General features: G+C 37.6%; 1 protein-coding gene across 1 annotated transcript; it reads left to right on the top strand.

Annotated features, from left to right (window-relative positions):
• The first annotated feature begins 22584 nt into the window (after positions 1-22584).
• On the top strand, positions 22585-24609 carry LOC132054239 (16 kDa phloem protein 2-like). Its single transcript, XM_059446283.1, has 4 exons — positions 22585-22651; positions 23977-24042; positions 24350-24476; positions 24579-24609. The coding sequence occupies exons 1-4, from the start codon at positions 22585-22587 to the stop codon at positions 24607-24609; spliced, it is 291 nt and encodes a 96-aa protein (XP_059302266.1).
• Positions 24610-25768: the final 1159 nt, after the last annotated feature.

The raw sequence follows: 25768 nt of genomic DNA on the forward strand, positions 1-25768 counted from the left end.
CATTTAATTAACCAAGACTTATATTAAGTATGTATTGTTAATTCATATCTAAAGGTAATTAATGAAATTCTATGCACAAATAAATGTAACAGCTTTTCAATCTGAATGAACCAAAAACGCACATTCATTTAATGAAGGCTAAATGTACTAGTCATTATAAGCAGCAAATAATGCTCATTATTGAATATAATTAGCTTTTGGACTATTTTTCACCAAAATACCCTTCCCGTATCTTTAAAATGGTATTCTTGACTTGCGGGAATGGGTAGCATGGTTCCCAAGGTAATCAGGAGAGTAGCAGAGAAGAAATAGTAAAACTGGAAGTTCTTAAGTTAAGAAAATGAAAATGTATGACCAAGTCAACATCGGAGGTTAACGAAGTCGAATCAGAATTTCTTCGATTCCATAAGGTACGAAACGTGATTTATTAATTAGTCGAGTAGTTGGTTCGGATCTCGAGGAGCTTCGATGATTTGGACCTTTGGTGGAGAAACTAGTTAAGTAAAGGAATTACAATTGACCAAGGTCAAGACGATCCTGGGTCAGCATTTTGAGTGTTTGGGTAGGTTCTTAGTGTATTTTATGACCAAAATCCATATTTGGTTTTTGTCAGGGGGTTCTGAATGAGTTCCAGGGGCTAAATCTGCCAATCGCGGTGTTAGAGAGTTTTGGCTTCAGCTGATATCTAGTGTCATCATCCTTGGAGGCTAGGGTTTGACTTTTGGGTTGAATTTTTGGTGTCTACGGACTCGTTTACTTATGTAGATTGCATATTTGATAGATTGGGATCGTTCTGAGGCACTTTGGAAGGAGAATGGCACTTTTGTGATTCGTTTACTCGGTCTTGAGGTATGTTAAGACTTTCTAGACTTCGGTGAGGAATGTTTTGATAAGTACAGATTAAAAATGATAATAATAATAAGGGGTAAGAGAGAAAGAGGGGGTTCTAATACTCGTGGTGTGACGAGAATTAGTACAAATACCGATGCCATGTATGGAAAATAATGTAATTGTGCAGTTACAGATTGTAATCCCAGAATATCAAAACATGTGGACATTATATGGTAGTTAAATGATTCTTTGCTTGTTTATGTGCACTTATCACTTCATTCTACCCGTATACTTACGATAATCGAGGTAGTTGTGTAAATATGATCTGCCCATGGTCATAATTTAGATGCATGAAATCACTAAAATTAAAAGTGGAAAAAAGGACATGTTGTTCAATATTCTCTTACTATGATATTTTTGACATGCCATACATTGATATGTGATTGAATATGAGTATAGGTTTGAGCACATACTAGTATGTGGAGGCCGTCTGTGCCGAGTCTATGGACCTCAGGAGTCCCATATAGGTCACGTCTCCTAAATAGTTCAGTGGAGCTCCGTGTATACACAGGTTATGGAAAGTAAGTGGCCTTGGATGACATTTAATTGCATTGCATGGCATATCTTTAATTGATTACTTGATGTTTGATTTATTCGCTACCGTGTTAATTGAACGATCCGAAGTAAGGTAAGCCGGACCAGGTTAAAATGAGACTTTTCTTTTTAATGTCGTCACTAATTCTTCATTGTCGGTCTGCAAGATATGTTGAGTACACGTGTTTCTCATACTCATACTATACTTGCTGCATTCTTTGTGATGCAGATTCCTTACCGAGCACGAGTGGGTCCCGTAGAGCGTACTGAGTCTGAGGCTTTCACTTTTAGAGATCGTGATGAGCTGATTAGCTGATCCACAACACCACCTCCCTCTATATATTTTATGCTTTTCTGTGTTTTTCAATCATTTAGACATGTATTGATACAAATATTAGCTCTTTTACATATGAGACCAGTTTGGGTGGTCTTGGGTTGTGTTTCCCGCATTTTGATTATTATATAAACTTTTTATGGATATATCATGTTTTCACTTTACTTTCTGCTTTAGTAACTTAACTAATTGGTTGTAATAGGTTATTGGCATACTTACCATGTTTTCACAACTTGCTTATAGGGTTCCTTTCTTCTTCTTTCAGGATCATTCCTTCTCCCATCATCTTCTCCTTCTGGACATTCTCTAACGAAGTGGTCTAACCTCCTACATCTAAAGCATCCTTCTTGAGTGCTTCTGTCACATCATCTTAGTCTTGAGGTGCTTGCTTTATTTAGGTACTCTCCTCTCCTAATCAATTTTTGAAACCTTATGGTGAGTTGGGCAATGTCTTCCTCATTTTTTATGTTGGGTAGCTATGCGGACTAGGTTCACATATCTGCTTGGAGGACTATTCTTTTGAATTAGGAGCTTTCTCACCTCATCGGTTTTCAAGTTCCCCATGAGTTCTTTCATAGTCATTGTCTCCGGATCCTTTGCCTTTGTAATAGCATTATCTTTTCTCTTCCAAAAGTGAGGTAACATATCAAGAAGTTTTTCAATGCTTCTTCCTTACTGAATAATAACCTCAATAGAGCTTAGTTTATTTGTTATATGTGTGAACCTCTTGAACATTTCTTGAAGGAATTCTCCTTCATTCATCTTGAATAACTCATACATCTTATTTAATAGGGCAATCTTAGACTCGTAGACCTGACTAGTACCTCCATGTATGGTTTGATAGCTTTCCCACACTTCAATGGCAATTGTACATGAAAAGATTCTGCTCTATTCATCAAGTCCAATGCTGAAAACAAGTAGTTTCTTTGTGTGGGCATTCTTTTGGATGACCTGAATGTCCTTATCATCAGTGTAGTCTTCTCTCCTCTTGGGAAATCTTTATTGCCTTTATCATCTGTGGTCATGGGAACTATAGGACCATTCATGATGATGTCCCATAATTCAAGACTTCATAATTATGAAGTCTTGCATCCTTGCTTTTACCAGCCGTAATATTTGTCATTGAAGCATGATGGCCTTGTTATTAATTAACCTTCTTGAACTTTAGAAGGTGCGACCATCTCAAATATTTTAAGGTTCTAGCCTTTATATAAATATATTAGCTCTGATACCAATTTTTAGTTTCACTGTGACCTATGTACTTGTTACTCCTCGTAAAAAAATTTGTGTTGTTTGTATCGTAAGTGAACTAGCATAAGCTCAGAGGGGTAATGGAATTCCTATAAGGTTAAGTAAGACCTCTAACAAGTCTTAAGTAAGTATCTAAAGGTTTTGGGATCAAGCGAATCAAAGAAATCATGTTTGTCGAAACTTTGGAAAAATTTGGCAAAATTCTAGACATGATTTTTTGTCCAACTTAAAGGATGTGTATCTCCTAGCATATAAGGAGTTATGGGGTTCATTACCTATCGAAATTGAAGTTCATTGAGTCTAATTTGCAATGAAACAAACTCTTCATCAATACAAAATTAGAGTAGGAAGGTACGAATGTTTACTACAAGCTGCTCGGGCAGGCCATGGGCCTCGCTGAGTGAGCTCCAAGGCGCGACTTAGGGCGCGCTCAGCAAGCCAAGTAGCCCAGTTGAGGCGGTGGAGAATAGTTGTTCGCTTATAAATTTATTTCCATGACTTGGTGTTCATTTATTTCATTAGAGTAGTGCCCTAGAGGTCGCCCAAGCTCTCTCAAGTCCTCCCTAACTCATTTTAAGAGAAGATCAAGCCTCAAAACCTTAACAAGTTCATAGAAGGTATTTGTTCTTGCTTCTAGTTGAAGCTGTGCTAACTGGGCCTTGAATTAAGTTGTGTGGGCTGAAGTTCTTCAAGCTATAAGGTATGTTCTTCATCCTATCTCTTGTGTTGAGTTGTTTTGGAGGTTTAACAAGTCTTAAAGTGAAGATAAACATGGCTGGAAGGAGCATAGATGTTGTATTAAAGTTGTTGCGTTGTAGACTATTAATGAATAGTTTGGACTGATTTTAATCTATTTTGAATGTAACATCTTGGATATGTTGTTGTTGGTGTTGTTATTGATGTTTTGGAGTTGTTTTGGAATTGGATGGAAGTAGAGAATATAGAGTAAATGTCATCCGACTTCCGTTGACTCACCTTCTAGTTTAATTTGACCTTATAAGTATTTCAACAACTTAACCTTAGTGTGAATCGTCTTAAATGTAGATTTTCAAGCTTGGGAAGATATACGTTGATTGGTTAAGTAGACGACGAGGTACGTAAGGCTAACCTTTCTTTATTTTGGCATGTTTTATTATGAAACGAATCGTAAACGGAGGTTGTATTGTCTCTATATTGATTGTCCCTTCATATGGTTGTCTTCAAATATGGCTCAATATGAGTCATGAGTTTCAAATGAAATTCTTGAGATTTATATGGATATTCATAACGTAATTCCGAGGATGAATGACTTGAGAGTCACTCCAAAGGAAGTTCCAAGTCTTGTAAGTTCTTTGATGCATTACTTACTCTATATATACATATAGTAGACCTATCTTAGCTCAAGAAAAAGCCTCAAAATTAATAGAAAAGTCTATACCTTTACCAGCAGACTATAAAGATTATATACCTAACGCTAAATCGGATCAAATAACTCTACAACAAAATATTACTATAATTTCATTAATATTAGAAATAATCAAGAAAATAGAACTAATAGTACCAAGGTTAGAAGTAATAAGTGAGCACGTTCGGTTGTTTCTTCGGGAAAGAGGAAAGGGGAAAGGCGTTGTATATGATGATAATGATACCCGAAGGGGCCCGATATTATATGAAGCCCGATGGGGAAAGGATCGATGGACCGAATGGGTAAAGGCATATATATATATATATATATATATATATATATATATATATATATATATATATATATATATATAATCATGTTTTCAAAAGTATAATATGCATATTTATGGCCCTTAGTGGCAGGTTATGGTATAGGTTGATTCTCGTATCCCTTTTCGATTTATGTCTTACTATTATGGCTCATTTCTACCTTATATATTCAGTACATTTTCTGTACTGACACCCCTTTGCCTGGAGGTGCTTCATGCATGCCGTGCAGGTTCAGGTAGACGTGTTGAGGACCCTCCTTCGTAGGTAGCCTAAGATTCTAGGGTTTTGATTGGCAGGCTCTTGTACTTCGGAGTACTACCGTGTCACGATGTCGTATATATATATATATATATATTGGTACGTCAGGGCCCTGTTCTGACTCATACACATGTTATCTATATCAGTTTAGAGGTCTTTCAGACTAGGTCCTATGTTAGGTCGCCATAACATGATTACGTACCTTTAAGAGGCCTGGTGGGCCACTATTGTATATATATCTTTTGGTTTGAATTACGATATTGAATGCTTCCTCTCTATTTTATGGATGTCATTTATGATGGCCTAAATGGCCCGAAAATAAAGTTAACAATAAGATGGTTAAGTATGCTCGATTAAGCGGGGCACGGGGTGCCCGTCACAGCCCTACGATTTAGGTCGTGAAAAACTTAGCATCAGAGCAGGTCTATCCTAGGAAGTCTGCAAGCCGTGTCTAGTGGAGTCTTGCTTATGGGTGTAATGTGCACCACATTTATAATAAGGAGGCTACAAGACATCTAGGATGGTTGTCCTTCCTTCTTAATCTTAGAGAGTATGATAGAGCTGAGTCGTAGGAAGTGGAAATTCCTTAACCTTGACGTGTTTTAAATACAGCGTTCGGTAACCAGGAAAACTACAGCAGCCTAAAAGGGTAAGGGTATAATGGCTGAGGCTGCAAGTAGAGCAGTAGATAATGAGGGCCATAGCCAGGGTTATCCGACTCCGGCAGCGCCTGAGGAGCGGGAGAGGGATCCTGCACCTCCAGTCCCTCCACCTATCGGTCCCGAGAAAGATATCGATACGCAAAGTGCTGTGCGACTATTGATTAGGTTGATTCCTGCTCAAACTCAGCGCCAGGTAGGCGCCGATGCAAGTGTTTCTGTTAGTGTTGTAAGTGCCTGTGTGAGGGATTTATTAACCTTGATCCCCAATGTTCACCGCAGCTAAACCTGGAGAGCCAATATCTATTCCTCCTTATAGGATGGCACCTGCAGAGTTGAAAGAATTAAAGGAACAGTTGAGGGATTTACTTAATAAGGGTTTTATCAGGCCCAGTACATCGCCGTGGGGAGCACCGGTATTATTTGTAAGGAAGAAGGATGGCTCTTTGCGAATGTGTACTGATTGCAGGCAATTAAATAAAGTGACTGAATAAGTATACTCTTCCGATAATTGATGACCTATTTGATCAGCTACGAGGCACCAAATATTTCTCGAAAATAGACTTGAGATCGGGGTACCACCAGGTTAGGGTGAAGGAGGAAGATATTCCAATGACGGCATTCCGGACTAGATATGGCCACTACGAGTTCCGTGTTATGTCGTTCGGGCTAACTAATGCTCCGGCTGTATTCATGGACTTGATGAATCGTGTATTCAGGCCCTTCTTAGATCTGTTCGTGATCGTGTTTATAGATGATATTCTGGTTTATTCGCCGTCAGAGGCTAATCATGCAAACGTCTACGGCCGGTTTCGGAATTCTTCGAGGTAGAGAGTGGTATGCCAAGTTCTCCAAGTGTGAGTTCTGGTTAAACTCTATGGCTTTTTTGGGTCACATTATTTCAAATGAGGGCATTAGAGTGGACACTGAAAAGATTGAGGCTGTGATGTATTGGCCAAGGCCCACAACACCAACGGAGATACGTAGTTTCTTGGGCTTGGCAGGTTATTATAGAAGGTTTGTGGAAGGATTTTCCTCTCTTTCAGCCCCGTTGACTAAGCTAACTCAGAAATCAGCTAAGTTCCAGTGGACGGATGCTTGTGAGCAGAGTTTTCAGATATTGAAGGACAAATTGACTTCAGCACCCGTTTTGACTCTTCCAGAAAAATGACGAGATGGCTATGTGGTATATTATGATACTTCGGTATTGTTTGGCCGTTGTTAATGCGGACGGTAAGGTTGTCGCTTATGCTTCTAGGCATTAAGACGACGAAGAATTATCCGAATCATGATCTTGAGTTAGGCTACGAGATTCATGCCTTGAAAATATGGAGACACTATTTATACGTGTTCACGTTAATATCTATATACCGATCATAAGAGTCTCCAAGACATATTTAAGCGTAAGGACTTGAACTTACGTCAAAGGCGACGACTAGAGTTGCTAAAGGATTATGATGTTGATATTCTGTACCACCCTCGGAAAGCTAATGTGGTAGCCGATGCTCTTAGTGGTAAATCCATGGGCAGCCTGGCATATGTTCAGCTAGAGAAAAAGGAGATAGTCCGCGAAGTTCATCAATTAGCTAGCCTCGGAGTCCAATTGATAGACTCAGGCGATGTAGGAGTCACAATTCAGAACACAGTAGTGTCGTCTTTGGCAGCAGAGATAAAGCAACATCAGTATGAAGACCCTGTTCTAGCCCATTATCGAGATACAGCACCTCAGAAAGAAAAGACGCCCTTTGTGATTACAGGGGATGGAGTACTTAGGTATCGACGTAGATTATGTGTTCCTAATGTTATGGGACTTCGTCAGCAGGTTATGGGGGAAGCACATTATTCTCGCTATTCTATTCATCCAGGCTGGGCAAAGATGTACCATGATCTCAAGGAAGTTTATTGGTGGGATGGTATGAAAAGAGATATAGCAAAATTTGTTGCTCAATGTCCGAATTGTCAGCAAGTTAAGATAAAGCACCAGAAGGCCGGAGGTTTATTGCAAGCTATAGAGATCCCGACATGGAAATGGGAGGTAATTAATATGGACTTTATTGCAGGTTTGCCCCGTACTCAGCGGAAGTATGATTCGATATGGGTCATAGTTGATAGGCTTACAAAGTCAGCCCATTTACTGCTTGTCAGAAATACTTATGCAACCGAAGATTATGCGAAGCTTTATCTCAAAGAGAATTGTACGGCTTCACGGTGTTCCTACAGCCATTATTTCAGATAAGGGAGCGCAGTTCACAGCTAACTTCTGGAAATCTTTTCAGAATGGATTGGGGACTCAGGTGAGTCTTAGTACTGCATTTCACCCGCAGACAGATGGACAGGCTGAACGTACTATACAAACCCTTGAGGATATTCTTAGAGCTTGTGTGCTTGATTTTCAAGGCAGTTGGCATGACCATTTGCCTCTTATTGAGTATTCCAATAATAACAGTTATCATTCTAGTATCCAGATGGCTCCTTATGAAGCTTTATACGGGCGAAAATATAGGTTGCCTATAGGATGGTTTGATGTCGGAGGAAATCAACTAATTGGGCTAGATTTGATACAGCAAGCAGTTGACAAGGTGAAAGTCATTCGGAAAAGATTGCTAACAGCTCAGGGTCGACAAAAATCCTATGCGGATAATCGGCGACGCAAGTTAGAGTTTGAGGTAGGCGATTGAGTTTTCCTGAAGAGTGATGAGGTTTGGTAAGAAGGGTAAGTTGAGCCCTCGATATATTGGCCCATATAAGTTCATTCGTACTGTGGGTAAGGTGGCATATGAGCTAGAATTGCCTTCTGAGTTGGGGTCTATACATCCGGTATTTCATGTGTCTATGCTTCATAAATGTATCGGAGATCCTTCAAGAGTTGTACCAGTAGATGATATCCAAGTGACCGAGCAGTTATCACACGAAGAGGTTCTAGTGTCTATATTGGACAGACAGGTCCGTCGGTTGCGAACCAAGGATGTAGCTTCCGTTAAAGTTTTATGGAGGAATAATAATGTTGAAGAAGTGACTTAGGAAGCGGAAGAGGCAATGAAGATTAAGTACCCGTATTGGTTTTCGGCATTTCAAGAGGTGCAGTCTGAGGCATCATCTCCCCTAGGTATTATTTCATTTTCAGTTATCATGATTGGTCGTGTGAGGCCATGGTATTGTATGTTGTAGTATATGGCCCTGTGTGGCATTATTTTGGGTTGCTGTGTGCAGGCTGTGTTGGTATAATTATAGGGGAAACTCTGCTGAAATTCCTATAGCTCATGATTTGTTTGAACATTCGAGGACGAATGTTCCTAAGGGGGGAGAATGTTACGCCTCTCGTTTTCGTCGTAGAAGAACCTATGGTGTCCTAATCGGGTATGCCTTTGGAATATATACCCGAGCCCGAGTTTTGGAGATAGAAAGTGTCTTATCCCGTGTACAAAGGTAACAGTAGGTATTCCTGGCAATTTACAGGATTAGAAGTTGAATGAATCGAATCGACGCAACCTAAACTAATTCAGGAAAATCTGCAGACACCAGTCATCGTCAACGAGCCGTCGACATGTCGACGGACCGTCATTGTCCGGTGTCGTTATGGTTCCGTAGCCTTGAATCTGCAGGCGTAGGTCAACGGAGCAAGTCGACGGACCGTCGACACGTCGACAGGTCATCGACCTGTTCGTCGAACCGCACCGCTGGAACTTTTTAGTTCTAAGTATAAATATATGATCCCACGACTTTATTTCTCATTTTCTCTCTTCCAAGTCATAGAAAACTCTAGTATATTTACTCCCAATATTTCCTATCATAATAGTGGAGATTTGGTAAGATCCGAGCCCCGCAAAACCCGAGCTTGTGAAGAAAAAGGTTGCTCCTAGGGTTTCATAAAAGTTGTGAAGCTTGGGAAGTTGAAGTTGAAGCTAATCCTTGGAATCTTAGACCCCTCAAGGTATGTAAATGATTTCTACCCTTGTATTTAAGTTAATTATCAAGAGTTTTAGTGGTTTTAAGTGAAGAGAGGATACTTATGGAAGTGGTAAATGGATGAAGGGTAAGATAGTGACTTGGGGCTATTTTAAGAGATGATTGGGAATGGACTTGAGTATATTTTGATATGTAAGTGTTGTCATTGTTGTTGTGGATATTGTGGTTGATGTTGGATGGAATGTGAAGTTGAAGAGTTGTAAGTTTACAAGGGAAATGTTGTCCATAATTAAGCTCTATTTGTATTTAAAAATGGTTCATAAATAAGGTAAATAGTCTAATTGAGGCCTACGTTATCTTGATTGTAGACTTACAAGTCCGAGGAGTAGAGGTTGGACGATTGGATATATTCTAAGGTATGTTAAGGCTGCCCCTTTCTTTCTTTTGGCATGATCCTATGATATGAGCCAACTAGCATAATCGAGATTCCATGTTACTCTACTCTTACAAGCACTAGGAGTATTTTAGTCTTTGATGTTCCTATACCCCGTATGATTGTTCCTTCTGTTCATGGGTCTTAAGACTTCTTATGATGACAATGTTAGTTCAAAGGTTGTCCATCGGAGGTAATAAGGCTTTATGTCACTCCGAGCATTCTATGTACACGTTTCAGTTATGCATTGTATTCATATACATATGCATATTGACCCATGACCAGAAGGCGTTATATACATGTGTACTATATGTATATGGGGTATGGGGAAAAGGGATAGGCGTTATATACGCATTACCACCTGATCAGCTGGTGCACCTCGATGATGATATATGGATGGGGCCGTATGTTCCTCAGCATTATTATATGATATATGGATCGGGTCGTACGTTCCTCGGCACTATTATATGGGCTATGGATCAGGCTGAATGTTCCTCAGCACTATGACCTATATATATATATATATATATATGATCATGATTATCATTGAGAGCATGCATCTTATACGCCCACAGAGGCATTGTCAGTTATATAGATTTATGCAGACACATACAGATACTAGCTCATACAAATACATGTCGATAGTCATTTCAGCTTATGAGTTCAAATTTTATTCATGATTCTTACATAAATACATGTTACTCTTATGCCTTACATACTCAGTACATTATTCGTACTGACTCCCCATTGCTCGAGGGGCTACGTTCACGCTGCGAGTTCGAGACCGACAGTGGTCCAACTCGGTAGGGACCTTTATATCCAAGAATCGATCGCAAGGCCCATTTTGATCGTGAGGCTTGATCACTTTTGTATACCACCCTTTTGAGATGTATATGCATATGGGTATGATGGGGCCCTGTCCCGTCCTTTCTACAGCTTTATTCCGGTGAGACGTAGGCAGTTGTATGTATTAGTCGAGATGATGTAGCCTTGTCGACTTCTATTCTTTTGTGTACGGATATGTGGCGGCCACAACTTGCCGGCTTGCAATTTGTTCCTTTAGCATGTATATGTATATATATTCAGATTGTACAGAGTTATGATGTCACCCCGTTTATGAGATCAGTTTAAGTCACTTATGGGGGCCGCCGGATGTTCGATATGGTTCGATACGTGTATTAAAGGGTGTTTGGTCGCTAGCGGTCAGACACTCGTCACGACTTATCGGTTTGGGTCGTGACAATGCCACAATATATCCAAGTAAAAATACCAATAACGGGTATGTCAATCCTATCCGAACGAGGATAACAAGCAACATTTGATATCTACCAACTACACATGGCATCAAGCCAATACAATTGAACAATCAAACACACATAACGGTGCGGCTAGCCTAACACACATCAAGTCAATCAATTAACATACGGTATTACCATTTCCCTAATCAGTATATTTTCTTAGGATAAGAATCTCACCCTACACTCGAGTCACTCGTCACCATTTAATTAGGACATCATTCACTACCGTGATTCATTTTATATCTTCAGCTAGCGTTTAGATTCACTATAATAATCTCATCGATAGGCATAACTAGATTTCATCCGCTACTCCCAAGTCACATAAATCCACCGATAATCAACAAGGTCGCATTAATACCTAAGGAGTCTACTGGCCACAAGCCCAAACAAACAAGTCACACACAACAATACCATTCTAAGATTTCATCCCATAGCTCCAAATTCCTATACGTGCATTCTCCGTTTCTTCTACACAACAATACGAAAAACTAATCGGAGTCTACCGAAAGGAAACCATAACCTACCTCATGGCTGAGCGGATGCCACGAACGTCCAATGATGCCTCAATTAATCACCACCGCGTAATCCATATGAAAAGCTCGGAGACAACCATGAGACCCAAGAGTAGAATTCACCATTAGGGTCCTTCCCAAGGACTTCGAAATTGCTAAGGTAGATATGGAATTTTATCCTACCTAAAAGCTCACTATCACAACACTAGTTGATAGATCAACCTGGATTTAGGACATTCATGACCTTACTCAAGTTACTAGTTTGGTCAAATTGCCATTTTAGGCTTATTTAAAGAAATCCATTTCCAAGATCTAAAATAGAGACCCAAAGGTATTTTTAATGGGATAGGTGAAGGATTAGGTTGGGACTCATGTTAGGATGATGAGCATAGGAAAATATCCCAAGGACTTTATATCAAGAAGGACAAGGATTCATCATTTTGGAACTTAAGGGATTTGAGATTCCCATTTGTGACTCTAGACAAGGATCCTTAATCAGAATCAATGTTAGGAGAATGGATGGAAGAGGTTAGGGAAATAACCTTTCCCAAGGAAGTATCATTTTTGGCTCCAAAATTACTCCAAAGGCGGCTAGACTCACTAGGGTTTAGAGAAATGAAGTTAATTCCCGAAATGTCACTTAAATAGGTGGAATTCACTATACGAAACCGCCCCGGCGGTAGGTGTACCGCTGCACGGCGGTACTGGCGTAAGGCGGCAACACGCCGCTATGGCGGTTGAAGCCGATCACTCTGCGGTTACCGCTACGGCGGTTGGTATACCCCACGCCGGCACCGTGTAGTGTCTGTGCGACACCGTAGCGGTCTGACTCTATTTGTTTGCTCACACTTCTATTGCTTACGCGATGCATATGACGATCTTGGTTGTTTCCAAGGTGCAAGAAGGTGGAGACATCGTTAAGCCCCATAGTTGTTTCCTTCCTTACAATTTCATAGTAACGACGAAACAGGTCATTACATTGCCTATCCAAAAAGAGTATCTCTTTCTATATTTAGTAAGTTGACATTATAAACATCCTGCATTGCAAGTTTATAACCATAAAATTCAAAGGACATTTAAGTACATAATACACATCTTTTTTAGGACCACAATATTCAAAAATCTCTTTTTATTTCTTAAACTCTATACTTAGTTAAACTAAGATACTTAAATCGGGACAAAGGAAGTAAATTATTATTTATTTTAAACTAAATATAAAACTAAAAATAACCACGAAATATGGACAGGAAGGAGAAAGGAGCCATAAAGATTCACAGGAAGTTATTAAAATATCAATAGGGTATACCCCAAATACAAAGCCCACGTAGGGATAAACTTGAGGAAAAAAGCAACGAATGCACAAATGAAAAAGAGAGTAGCCATGTGTAGAAGCTTGGTGGATTGTATTGGCATTGTGATGCAACAAAATTGGAGATTCTCATTTATATATAGTACTAATATGTGCATATGTCTACTGTCATGTCGGGCCTTTTCTGCTTGTAAGTGGCGGATGCCATAGTATAGTTTTGAGATATAAATTATGCATGTAAGCATGCCATGTGTCGCGCGGTGAGTCGAGTCGGGTGCCAGTCATGCCCCTCAGTTTGGGGCGTGTCAAAAGTTAGAAGAAAATACAGATGCATTGAGACACATTTGATATGAGTCATCTCTGGGCTGTGTGCGGAGTGACAGGTACTATTCTGAGACTTATAGTATATCGAGTCATCTCTGGCTATATGCGGAATGACTGATATAAGGCGTATTGGTTAGATATGGAGTCATCTCTGGGCTGTGTGCGGAGTGATTGGTACATGGACTTCGTAGGTCCCCCATGGGTTATGCTGTCGAGATGTGACGTTCCATCGTCGGAGTACATGTGTACGGTGCATAAGCATTGCATTCAACATTCATACATTATTGCATTAGATTATACCTCTTGGTTTTCTGTGATATGGTTGTGATATGATTGTGATATACTAGTTCAGATTGGTTATACTGAGACTTGGCACAGTTGGGTTTAGATGCTATAACATAGGTGATGACTTGTACCGTGGTTATTGATTCGTGTTGACTTGTACCTTGTTTTTTTACGGGTTTATCTTGCTTGTTGTCTTTATATACGTTAGCTAGTCTTAGTTGGCCCATGATACCTACCAGTACATGTTGTTTGTACTGACCTACGCTTGTTGCATTCTTTTATGAATACGATACCGAGTTGGATCTCTTACACACCTCGTGGTAGGATTGTCGGGGGTTATTTGCCAAGTCTATTCAGGGTGAGTATGAGGACGTTCGCTGCCCGAAGGCTCTTCTTACTATCTATGTCTTATTTTTATTTTGAGACATCATTTGAGATTTTATGTATTATTCAGACTTGTAGTATTAATAGAGCTCTTGTATGACTAGACCAGCTACTAAAGTTGGATTCTCATTACTTCCGCATTACTTTATATTATTATCGTGAGACTTACGTTATTCTATTTTCTTCCGCTTTACTTATGTTTTATGATTTTTAAGATAAGGGTTCGCCTACCGCGATGGGGAAGGTAGGAGCCCGCACGACTTAGTGAAAATGGATCGTGACAGTACCCCATCATGGCCAAATCTATGCATGATTCCAGTACATGCGTTGGTGGTAAACGTTTCATCACCATTGATTGGGGTGGTGCAGTGGGGTTTGGGTTTGGAGTCGCCATTGTTTCTGTCTGAATTGTTCTCTTCTTTTTCCTTAGAGGGAATATGAAGAGAATCTGAGTTGAGAGTGTGATCATCGGGGCCTAAAAGAGGGGTGGATAAAACTTTTGAGCTTCCTATCATTTCTTTGATTAGGGAGCTCAGAGAAGAGTGAGAGTGCATTGAGGTACTAGCTGAGTAATGATTATGCTCAGATAAATTGGGTAATATTTTTTTTGATCCTTCACTCAAGGAATGCCTGGTGGAATTTTTAATAAAAGACATAGATATGGGATCGGTTAAATTAAATGTAACTATAGGGGGTAGGGTGTATAGTTAATGAGGTGGAGGTGCGGGTCCCAACATTTTTTTGTTTGGGGAGAATAAGTCGGGGTGTTGATGAAGATACTTTGGGCCTTCAGTGCTTTAATTGATGGGCTGGAATTACAACCTGCAACAAAAGAAGTATGGGTGCATCTGTATTTCTAACCTACAACAAAAGAAGTATGGGTTCAAATTCCCCTTCATAGACCAGTAGTTGTTGGTGAGATCAAATCATCACCAAAGTTTTCACTGGTGTTTCTAACGGAATTTGAACACAAATCCTTATATAACGCATTCAAATTCCTTATATAACGCCCTCTAAGTGTCAAAAAGGTGCAAGTATCTATCTTTAGAAGCTTTCCAATCTTGTTTCCTATTTTTTCAAGAGTTCTTCTATCATAGAATTCTAAGGGTAATTGGAATAGTCGAATCCAAACTGTGGTATATGGCAGTTTCTTTCTACTGGTACAAAATTCGGTTCCCACTTTCGTACTGAAATGTAATGCCCTAGTATAAACCAAGGACCATCATGGAGTGGAGTTCTCAAGCTAGCTTCTAGACTGAATTTCACAATAAAAAAGTCCCAACCCAGATCAATTAAGACCAAAGGTTCTTCTGGCTGCCAGATCTCAAGGAGCTTTGCTCCAAGAATATGATGTGGAATCTTTTTCCCAAAAACCTTAATGATGACTAAAAATTGATAGGGCATATAATTATTTTTGTCTTAATTACTTAGAACTATTGGATCTATTTCCGAGTGCGTATTTTCACTCTCAGAATTGATGGTCATATCCGAGGTGTAAGTAGTGGAGATTAAAAGAGGATGTGTAGTTCCCGTCAGGATTTGTTTGAAGGAGAGTTTTCCGGCGTGTCCACCTCCATTTCATCCAGTTTTGGGTCCGGTGGTTCCGATTGTACTTAGGGTGGTGATGCTTACCTTGGGCAGTGGACGTAGAGGCCATAGTGTGTAAGGGCCAGTTAGGTGAAATTTTAGAAAGAAGTCAGAGTTTCTCTCTCTAAATTCCTAAAATGCTCCAATATATGACAATCAAAAGATTAAAGAATAATGATAAAATAAAGAGATTGATGTCTATCTATTATAAATCATATTCTCAACATTTTGTAACTGTTATTCAAGGCTATTCATCAATGGATAGTGGTCATTTGAGTGCAAGAACTCAAAGGGCATTAATAGCTAATCAAATGTAGTTCTTACAAATGCTAATAAAGGATCTATTATAATATTATAGTAATGAGTATTAACCATGACTTTTCCATGACTATTAGAGGATTAAGCATGTGTTAGTGGACAATAGGTTTGTTATTAATACATCTAATACCTATGCTTATTCTAAGATCGTAGGATCTGATAAAGTGATTATATGCCAGTATGTGGATGACATGTTATTTTTGGCCCTAAATGTGAGTGTTGTTAATAAAATTAGAACTTTTTATCTTCTCAATTTGAAATGAAAGATTTAGGAGAAGCAGATGCGATTTTAGGAATTAAAAAAAAAACTGGTAATGGCTTCTCATTGTTAGTCTCGTTATATTGAGAAAATGTTAAAAAAAAGTTTGATTGTTTTGATGTATCTCCGGTGAGGATTCCCTACACTCGAGGAAGAATAAAGGTTCTAGTGTTTCTCAAATTGAATATGCTAAAATATTTGTAGTGTAATTTTTCTCATGAACTCTACTCAGCTTGATATAATTTATGATGTTACCAGGTTGAGCAGGTATATTCATAACCCTGTTGGAATGCTCTTCATCGTTTGTTAAATTACTTGAGAGGTGCTATTGGTTAGTGTTTGCATTTTAATAAAATCTTGTTGTTTTAGAAGGATGTTGTGATGCAAACAAGGTAACTGACAAAGACAAGGCTAAGAAGATGAGTGGCAGATAAATCTATTGGCAGATGTGTTATTGTGGGGGAATGTTACACCTCGAAAAATTTCATGTCGTTGCGTCGTAAATAGACTAACATGAGCTTAAGGTGAACATGAGGCTCGTATGATTGTAAGAAGGGTATTTGGTGGTTTTAAAGTGCATACGATAATATTTTGAAGTTATAGGAATTAGTGAAACAAAGTTCGTCAAAGGAAGGTGAAGTATAAGTCGTGTTTTGGGAAGGTTGCACAACTATCGAGTTGATGATTATTTAATAATGCCTTGGAGATAAGTTATGAGGATATCTAGATTGTTGATGAAGTGTTAAACAAGTTTTAAGTAGGTCCCGTAAGGATTGGAGGTCAAACGAATCGACGAGAATAATTTCAGAAAAGTGGAGTTATACGATCACTTATACAGTCCGTATAACTTTATACTGTCCGTATAAGGGTCCGTATAACCTTTACAGAAAAGGAAAATCCCTGATGGTGGTATACGGTCACTTATACGGACCGTATAAGTGTCCGTATAACTCGATCGGGACAGCTTTTTCTCCAAGTATAAATATAAGTTTTAAGTTCTAATTTTCCATTTCCCCATCTTCTCCACTCCTCTCAAGAACTCTAGAATATTCCAACATCTTATTAACACAAATTCAAGGGAGATCAAAGATCAAATACCAATAATCAAAGGAAATCAAGTGCAAGGATGCTAGCTAGGGTTAATGGAAGCTAGAAATTTCTTTGGAATTGAAGTTAGGTTTTCTTCAAGTGAAGTATCTTCATCCAAAGTTCATTCCTACACAATAAAAGGTGAGTTTTACGTTTATTTCATGTTATTAAGAGTATTGAATGGTTGAATAACTTGGATTGGGGAAGGAAATGGAAAATGAAGCTCAAATGTAGAAATAATGGTATTCTTGAATAGTAGCTTGATGAATTATGATTCTTGACATGCCATGAGTAAAATCTTGTTGTGAATGATGAAAATGGTGTTAAAGAAGTATTATATAAGAATGGATACAAAAGATTGTGCCATAGTTATGATTATGAATGATTTTGATAGGGAATGTTGAAGATTGAATAATGTCTTGCTTGATGAAGTTATTGATTATGATATTGTGGGTGTTGTTATTGATGTTTGGGAGTTGTTTATTATGTGGAGGAAGTCATTGAAACAAAGGAGATGCTGCCCAATTTTCGTTAGCTCTGAGATTGTTAATTGAGACCTAAAGTATGTTTCCGGTTATCTAACTTAAGTACGAATTCTCTTGAATGTAGAATTGTGAATATTGGAGGGAAGCATTTAGTCAATAAAGCTAGAGACACGTAAAGATATGTAAGGCTAGTCCCCTTCAAAGGCATGACTTATATATTATGATTTCTTCTCTATGTTTCCTTGACCTTCTTACATCCCAAAAGATGAAAGTTAAAGATGCCTAAGAGCTCCTTATGAGATAGAGATGAGATGTGCTTTATGATAATGATGAGGTTGATGGTTCTAATTCTAAAGATTCCAAAGCTTATGAATTGATGCTTTTATAAGGTTTATGATGTTATTTTATGTTTTCCTTGATAATTGTTCATTGTTGTTAGACTTACCTCATGTTACTAGTTCCTTCAAGGTGAGATATGACGATCATGACTATTCCATAACATAATCGGAGGTTACCGACCTTACGTCACTCCGATAAAGTTATAGCTTTTCTTGAGCTCTCATGCATGCATTATGTTATGTATACGTATGATTACACCCTGCCTATATAGCCGGGCAGTCACCACTACGACAGGCGTAGTGGGCAGCTATGATGATGATTACACCATGTCTAGATGGCATGGGCAGACACCACTAATGGGCTGCATGAAATGTTTACCCCGGACGCTAGAGGCCCGGACACGGGCTAATAATGATCACACCGTACCTATATGGTCGGGCAGTTTATATATGCATACATGATGTGATGTTGGTTATTATCTGAGTTAGCATGTATGACTCCGCCTTAAGAGGCAATCAGTTACAGGTTATCACTTTATGTTACATTCTTGTATCTCTTTATCATATTATTGTATATGTCTTACATACTCAGTACATTTCTTGTACTGACGTCCTTTCTTTTATGGATGCTGTGTTCATGCCCACAGGTAGACAGGGAGATGGCCCAGATTCTTAGGAGCCACATCAGCTTACACAGGAGCACTCCACTACTCTGGAGGTGCAGCTTATTGATACATTCTTTTGTGTATGTATATTTGGGTATGACGGGTTCCTGTCCCGTCCTTATGTCTCAGTATTCCAGTAGAGGCTCGTAGATACGTATGTGTGGGTAGTAGATGTTTCATGATTACAATAGTGTATATTTTGGTACATCATTCTTGGTAGCCTCGTGGGTTTATGTATGTATGTATATATATATATATATATATATATATATGTTTTGGAAACGATAATGATTATATTATGATAAGTTCCGTGTTGAGAATGACGTATATTCAGGGTGAGGTGGATGACAAGTATGGTGGGTGGTGCTCGGTAGGGTAGCCCCGGGTACCCGTCATGGCCCTCTAGTCGGGTCGTGACGAGGAACAAGCTACATCTATCTCTTTACATTATGACTTACAGGTGGCAATTGGAATTCTAAAAAACAATGTGTATAATGGAAAAAAAAACAAGAGATATTCACATCAAACATGGTGTAGTTAAACAGCTATTGAAATATGGTGTTATTTCCTTGGAATATGTAAGGTTCGAGAGAAATTTGGTGGATCCTTTAACCAAGAGTTTAGCAAAAAGAAATAATCCTTAAAACATTGAGGGGAATAGGTCTAAAGTCTATGGATTGAGATAATATGGTGGATACCCGTTTGTCATCAAACGAAGCCATATAGGCCGTTAATATGCCCTACATATCTTATCCCTATAGCGGGTGATAGTGCTTTGTGAGATTGAGTTAACTATTGGAATATTGGATAGCCCATTGTAGTATTGCTTTTGAGACGCACTTGATGGATTTACTTGAGTTGTACTAATAATGTTTCCATAATCCATTGTGGTGGTGCTATTGAGAAGAACTAAATGGATTCATCACATGATATGAGAAAGGTTGAGCTTATTTTTGCTTTCAATGATTCCATAATCTTATGATATTCTATGTGGAAGATAGACTTGATGGAATCACCTATATGAATGTAAAGGTTTGGTCACCTTTTATGAAAAATTTGGGCTGTTTTCCTAGAGCATTCATAAGACCTGAGGTTTGGTGCATGGCTGTAAAAGCACTGTGTTAGTATCACGGAGTTTGCACGAAATTAAGGATACGGTATGTATTGTGGGGGTCTCAACTTATGTCAATTTAGTTCAAGAGTACTTCACTTTGTGGACAATTGTTGTTGCCTCATTTCGCTACGAGTCAATACAAATCGAAAGATATTGATACTTAAGTACTTGTTCCTTTCTTTTGCCTAGAAATTTTTCCTATACTTTTGCCTTTGCATTTGTGGGGGATTGTTGAAATTTATTATTGAATGAATGAGAATGCAAAGCAAAATAGCAAATTAATTCTCTCGAAGGAATGTGTAGATGAGAATGCAAAGTACAATTACTCTGTTCATTCTCTAAAAGTTATCGTGCAGAATGTTACTTTTGGCCTTAATGAGAACTATTCATCTAGTTATTTAATTCCTACTGTAACGTCAATTTCCTACGAATATAAATTGGATGCCTTCTTCTATGAGAAAAAAAAAACACAAAAAGAAATATCCTCTCCTTTATTGATTCTCTTTCTCAAATACTCTATCCTTCCTTGGCTTTCTTTCCTCGTGAATTTCTAGGCAATTATTTTGTGCAACTCCAAACTTTCAGCCACTAGTGCCAGTGTTTGGGAGTGCTGTGGAACCTTAGGAGTGACCGGCCTTAATGATTTGCAGGGCCAAAATCGCTTTCAAGACAGTGGCTTACCACGACGCAGCGATTTAATCCGATAAGTTAATTCTATCCTTTTGTTCAATTTTACTAATCGATATTGTTAATATTTCTAACAGGAAAGACTAGGGCTGGTCATTGCATGGCCAGGTATCGGGTCGCGACACTCGCGATCGCGGACATATAATCTCTCATTTGACTGGTCAACCAACTTTTGCATTCGCGACTAGGGCCAATGCGATTGTGGACAAGTCAAAGTTTAACCATCCACTATCGCAGTCCCACCCCAAGTTCACGATTCACTTAGCCTCCCCATGACGAGTCAGTAGTGCTTTGTGATCGCCGCCCAAGACCACGTGATCGCCACTCCAGTAGATGCATAAAAAAAATTACTCCCTCCGTCTCAATTTATGTGTCTTAGTTTGACTAGGCACGGTGATTCAGAAATAAAGAAGGACTTTTGATTCTTATGGTCTTAAATTTAAGATGTGTATAATGTACTAAAATGTCATTTGAATCTTGTGGTTATAAACCTGCCATGTAGGGTATTTGAATTGTCAACTTACTAAATATAGAAAGAGGTGCTCATGTTGGGACATACCGAAAAGAAAAGTAAGACACTTAAATTGAAACATAGCGAGTAGCATAATATTTTGAGTCTGAACTTGTCTGAAACAATCGGGAGCCTCGCTCGGGTCTCAACCGGAGCTGTTCCAACAAGTCACAAACAATTAGTCATGCTTAAAACATGAAATGAAACGTGAATACACAAAACAAGGGATCGGATTGTGACATTATGATTTATGTTGGTAAAAATGCCCCATGATATAAAAGATAATAAAATGCTGGTGGGAATAAATATATAAACGATGTGAGTGATGTGACTATAACTATCAGAATCCAAAAAACAGTCTTTTAGCCGAGCGCTAAAATCAGAACAGTTATTGCTAATGTTGGATAGCCGCACATCTTTCGCTTTACAGGCTACATCAGTTAATGAAAAGGTGTTTCTATGGTTTCAGAAAATGTTTTACGATTTTTTCATGTTCAATTGGGTAAAATTTAAAGAAAAAAAATAATCTTTAGGAGGCAAGTTCTTTAAAAATGAAGAAAATGACTTTCGGAAGTAGGGACAACAAGTTTCACAAGTGACATTCCATATTAATTATGTCTTCGAACACACTTTATCTTCACCCCACCCCCTAAGAGCCCCATACCCACAAGCCCACACACCCTAACCCCATCCCTATCCCCACATCTCATAGTATTTGTCTAGATTATATACAACTACTTTTAGGATAATATTTTTGATTACGGACCAAACACAATAAAATAATTAGAAAATCCACTTATTTTCCTAGAAAACACTTTCCAAGAAAACATTTTCCTTTCATACTGATCGAACGGACAAAACCAGTCCAAACATAATAGTCGCTCCGTTTCAATATGTTTCTGTGGTTTTAACTTGGCCCTGAGTTTAAGAAAGTAAAAAAGATTTTTGAATGTTGTGGTCTTAAACTAAAGATATGTTGTTTTAAACATGTCATGTGCAAAGGTATAATTAATGAGTTTCCAAAAAAGAAAAGAGGCATTCTTTATTAAACGGATTAAAAAGAAAAGTAAGACAAACAAATGAAAACGGAGGAGTAATTAAGTAATTATTATTGTTCTATAGAAAGTAATCAGTAAAAACAAATTCATCGGGGTTAAGGGGCATCAAAAGGAATGACTCGAAAAATCTCAAATATTCACTTTGGAGGGTAAATTGGAAAAAATTAAGAGGCCATGAATTAATTCCCTAATTAAGGGAGTGGAAGGTATATCCAACTATGGTTACATAAATAAACAGAATGATCACGTGCATTGTATTGATTGGAGCAGTGAACTAAAAATGGAATACGCTCAAAGGCAATCATTCAAAATAGGAAACAATTTTAAATTGAAGCTTTGACATTTTTTTTTTCTCTTTCTGTCAACGTAATTCGATCCAAAGATGCCTGTAGGAACACTTGAAGTTTATATTGCAGATGCCAGGGACCTTGAAGATCAAAATTGGCTCAGTATGTTCCTCACAAAATTCCATTTTTATTTTAATCTTATCCTGAAGTGTTCATGGTATAAGAAAATGTTAGTCTTCGGTTCATATTTCGTCGATCAATTCTTCCTAGTTCACATCTTTGTTAGAAGAATTTCTTTTGTAATTCCTTACATAAGGATTCAGAAAATACCAAAAGTCATAATTTTCCATACCACGAAGGCAAGAGAATAGTTCAAGCATTGCATATGGGGAACCTTGATCAAATCTTATAAACTTTGCATTTTCCTTGTTCCATACATAGATCGGGATGAGGTTTCTCATCCAGACGGGCCCATCTTGACGGATTATTCACCAAATCATAGGCGAATTCTGAATTTAGAATTAGTACATAATCAATATCATCTCATTATATTTACATGACTGAAATCTTCACTACATGAAAAAAATATATCTGGCAACAAAAATACCATAGATTGATTATGGTTGCAAAAAGTACTTTTGGCAATAATTTTTTTTTTGGTTGCACAGACTTTTTCCAATGGCTGTTATTGCAACAACTTTTTTTTTTTTTTTTTGCCAAAAGTACTTTTTGCAACAATAATCAATACTATGGCAACAAAATTAAATTTTTTGGCAACAAAAAAGTTTTTTGCCAACAATAAAATTAAGTTGTTGCCAAATATTATATTTTTTGCTGTCATTTTTATACTTTCTTGTAGTGCTTTTATTATATTAGTTTGCTGAAAATAACAAGTTCAATTGAACCTACAAAATTCACCTTGAGTCCTACTCTACACCATATGTCACCCGTTTTCTCCACGTTCAGGGCAAATAGAATGTAGATCGTTCCTTCTCGATTGCCTAATAAAAATCGAATAGATTCTTACTTTAAAGAAATAAAACGTGATCCCGCAGGGAAGTAATGAGAAGATTGAATAGTCAAGGTATACATATTAGCAGATCTAGCTTTTGGCAATGCATGAGTGCAACGTTTTCCTTTGGATCTTAGATATAAGAAATTTTTTATAAGGTACACGTATGACATATTATATTATGTTATACTCACTGACTTTAAATTCTAGATACCACTCAAGTGTACATGTTCTACTGGTAAATTAGATCATCTATTCTACAAATGGAAAAAGAATATCAGCATATTGATTATATTTGTTTCTCCTTTAGTATATAATTGATCATCTCCATTATGGTTGGAATATTATTCGACTTTGGTATGTCCTTTAGTATAGAAATTTTGCCACCAAATGCATGTCCATGTTATTTTCCACATTATTAATCCTTCATCTCTTGGATTAAGAAATTTGTTTTTTCTTTTTCAAAATTCAACAGCTGATATGAATCCATATGTGGTCATCACCTGCCGTACTCAAGAAAAGAAAACAAGTACAGCATCAGGTTCGTAGTTAATTAATAATCAATCTTTAATGTTTTAGTTTCCTGTTTCTATATGCACGTATATAGAGTCAGAGGCGGATGGAGCACTATAACTTGGGGTTCAATTGAACCCCAAACTTTCAATGCGTTGTACAAATTTATGTGTAAAAATTTACTAAATTTACAATAAATAGTAGATATAAACCCATAACTTTAGAAATATAATGGTTCAATGTTAAAAAATTTAGAAGGTTGAACCCCTAGAGTTTAAATTCTAAATCGGCCTCTGTATAGAGTAATACCTAAAAATAAGTGCCAATTCTTACAGGTGAAGGATCTGATCCTGAGTGGAATGAAAGCTTCCTTTTCACCATCAGTCGTGGTTGTGATGAAATTAATATCAAAATTATGGATGAGAACACTTTCGGTTCTGATGATTATATTGGAGAAGCAACGTAATTTATTATCTAATTAATTCCTTTCTCTACCATATATATAGGATTTGTTCAGTACGAGGGAAGTTATTTCTCATTTAATTTTCTTGTCTTTGGTAACAGAAAACATTTTTCAGCAAAGCAGGGAAAATGACTTTCCTCACTTGTGAACAGAAGTATTTCCCTTACACATCATAACAAGACACTGTCTAATTTTCTAAAATAATTATTGTTTTTCTAAAAAACAAATTAGAAGATATTTTTCATCACCAACCAAACACGAGAGAATATTCTCCATGTAATTTAAGAGAAAATTATTTCCGTTGCAACAAAACACTCATGACTTTTATATATATATATATATATATGATCTAATGGTATTTTTTTCGTTTTTGTCTATATATTGTCATATTATATATATGTAAATCGAAAACAGAATAAACTTAGGAGAAGCGTTCTGTGAAGGAGAAGTGTCAACAACCCATTAGGATCTTTATAAGGATGGTGATCAGTGTGGGACTATCAGCCTTAGCCTTACTTTCACTCGCGAGGAGGTAACACTATAGGTTCTTTCACCAAAATAAAAATGAAAAAATCGCAATTTTTGGTATGATTTTACTTTTTAAAAAAAAAAAAAAAAAAAAAAAAAAAAACATAACATGACTTAGTAGGTAACATACATTACTTTCTAGATTACTAATCTTGTTTTTATTGTATTTTTTTGTTTTTCCTCAATTGCCAGAGGGAGCATGAAAACAATGAAGACTACTAATTTTTGGTTTCCTGCGCAAGAATTGAGTTTATCGAGGGGTCGTTCGGCTAACCTTATTACTGGAAATATTCCCTGTAATAAGTTCTGAATTAATCGTAAAATCTTAGGTTGCCTTTTTTTAATAAAAATTCCGTACAAGTAATAGACGCATCAGTACGTCATGCGGTAATTTTTGTGATTGTTGTGATTGTTTATGCTGAATTCAACGTGAAATAAAGATGCACGTGAGTATTATTTGTGCTAAAGTTATTTATTTAACTTTCACTTGGTTGTTATCCATCATTTGTTTCTACTACGTTTGTAATTATAAATGTTCAGAACATGCGTGTACGGAAAAAATCGTAAGGTTTTAAAAATTAATTGTTGGTGTGCGAACAAAGTCCGAAATCGTGATAGTTGAAAAGATTGGGAGTCAACATATAAGGTGTAAGAATCTCTTAATGGTGTGAGCGCTTTTGGAGAAAACCATGCGGGTTTGGCCCAAAGTGAACAATATCACATCATATTAAGAGTATCTGCAGGCTGATTGAGCACAACAACT

Source organism: Lycium ferocissimum, chromosome 4 (genome assembly GCF_029784015.1).
Source record: "Lycium ferocissimum isolate CSIRO_LF1 chromosome 4, AGI_CSIRO_Lferr_CH_V1, whole genome shotgun sequence".
Taxonomy (NCBI): Eukaryota; Viridiplantae; Streptophyta; class Magnoliopsida; order Solanales; family Solanaceae; genus Lycium; species Lycium ferocissimum.

Bases quoted from the DNA above. Each gene is read 5' to 3' on its own strand.
- LOC132054239 (XM_059446283.1), top strand. From the start codon at position 22,585: ATGCCTGTAGGAACACTTGAAGTTTATATTGCAGATGCCAGGGACCTT. The intron at 24,043-24,349 runs GTTCGTAGTTAA...CAATTCTTACAG, and splicing joins GAAAACAAGTACAGCATCAG to GTGAAGGATCTGATCCTGAG. The intron at 24,477-24,578 runs GTAATTTATTAT...CTTTGGTAACAG, and splicing joins GATTATATTGGAGAAGCAAC to AAAACATTTTTCAGCAAAGC.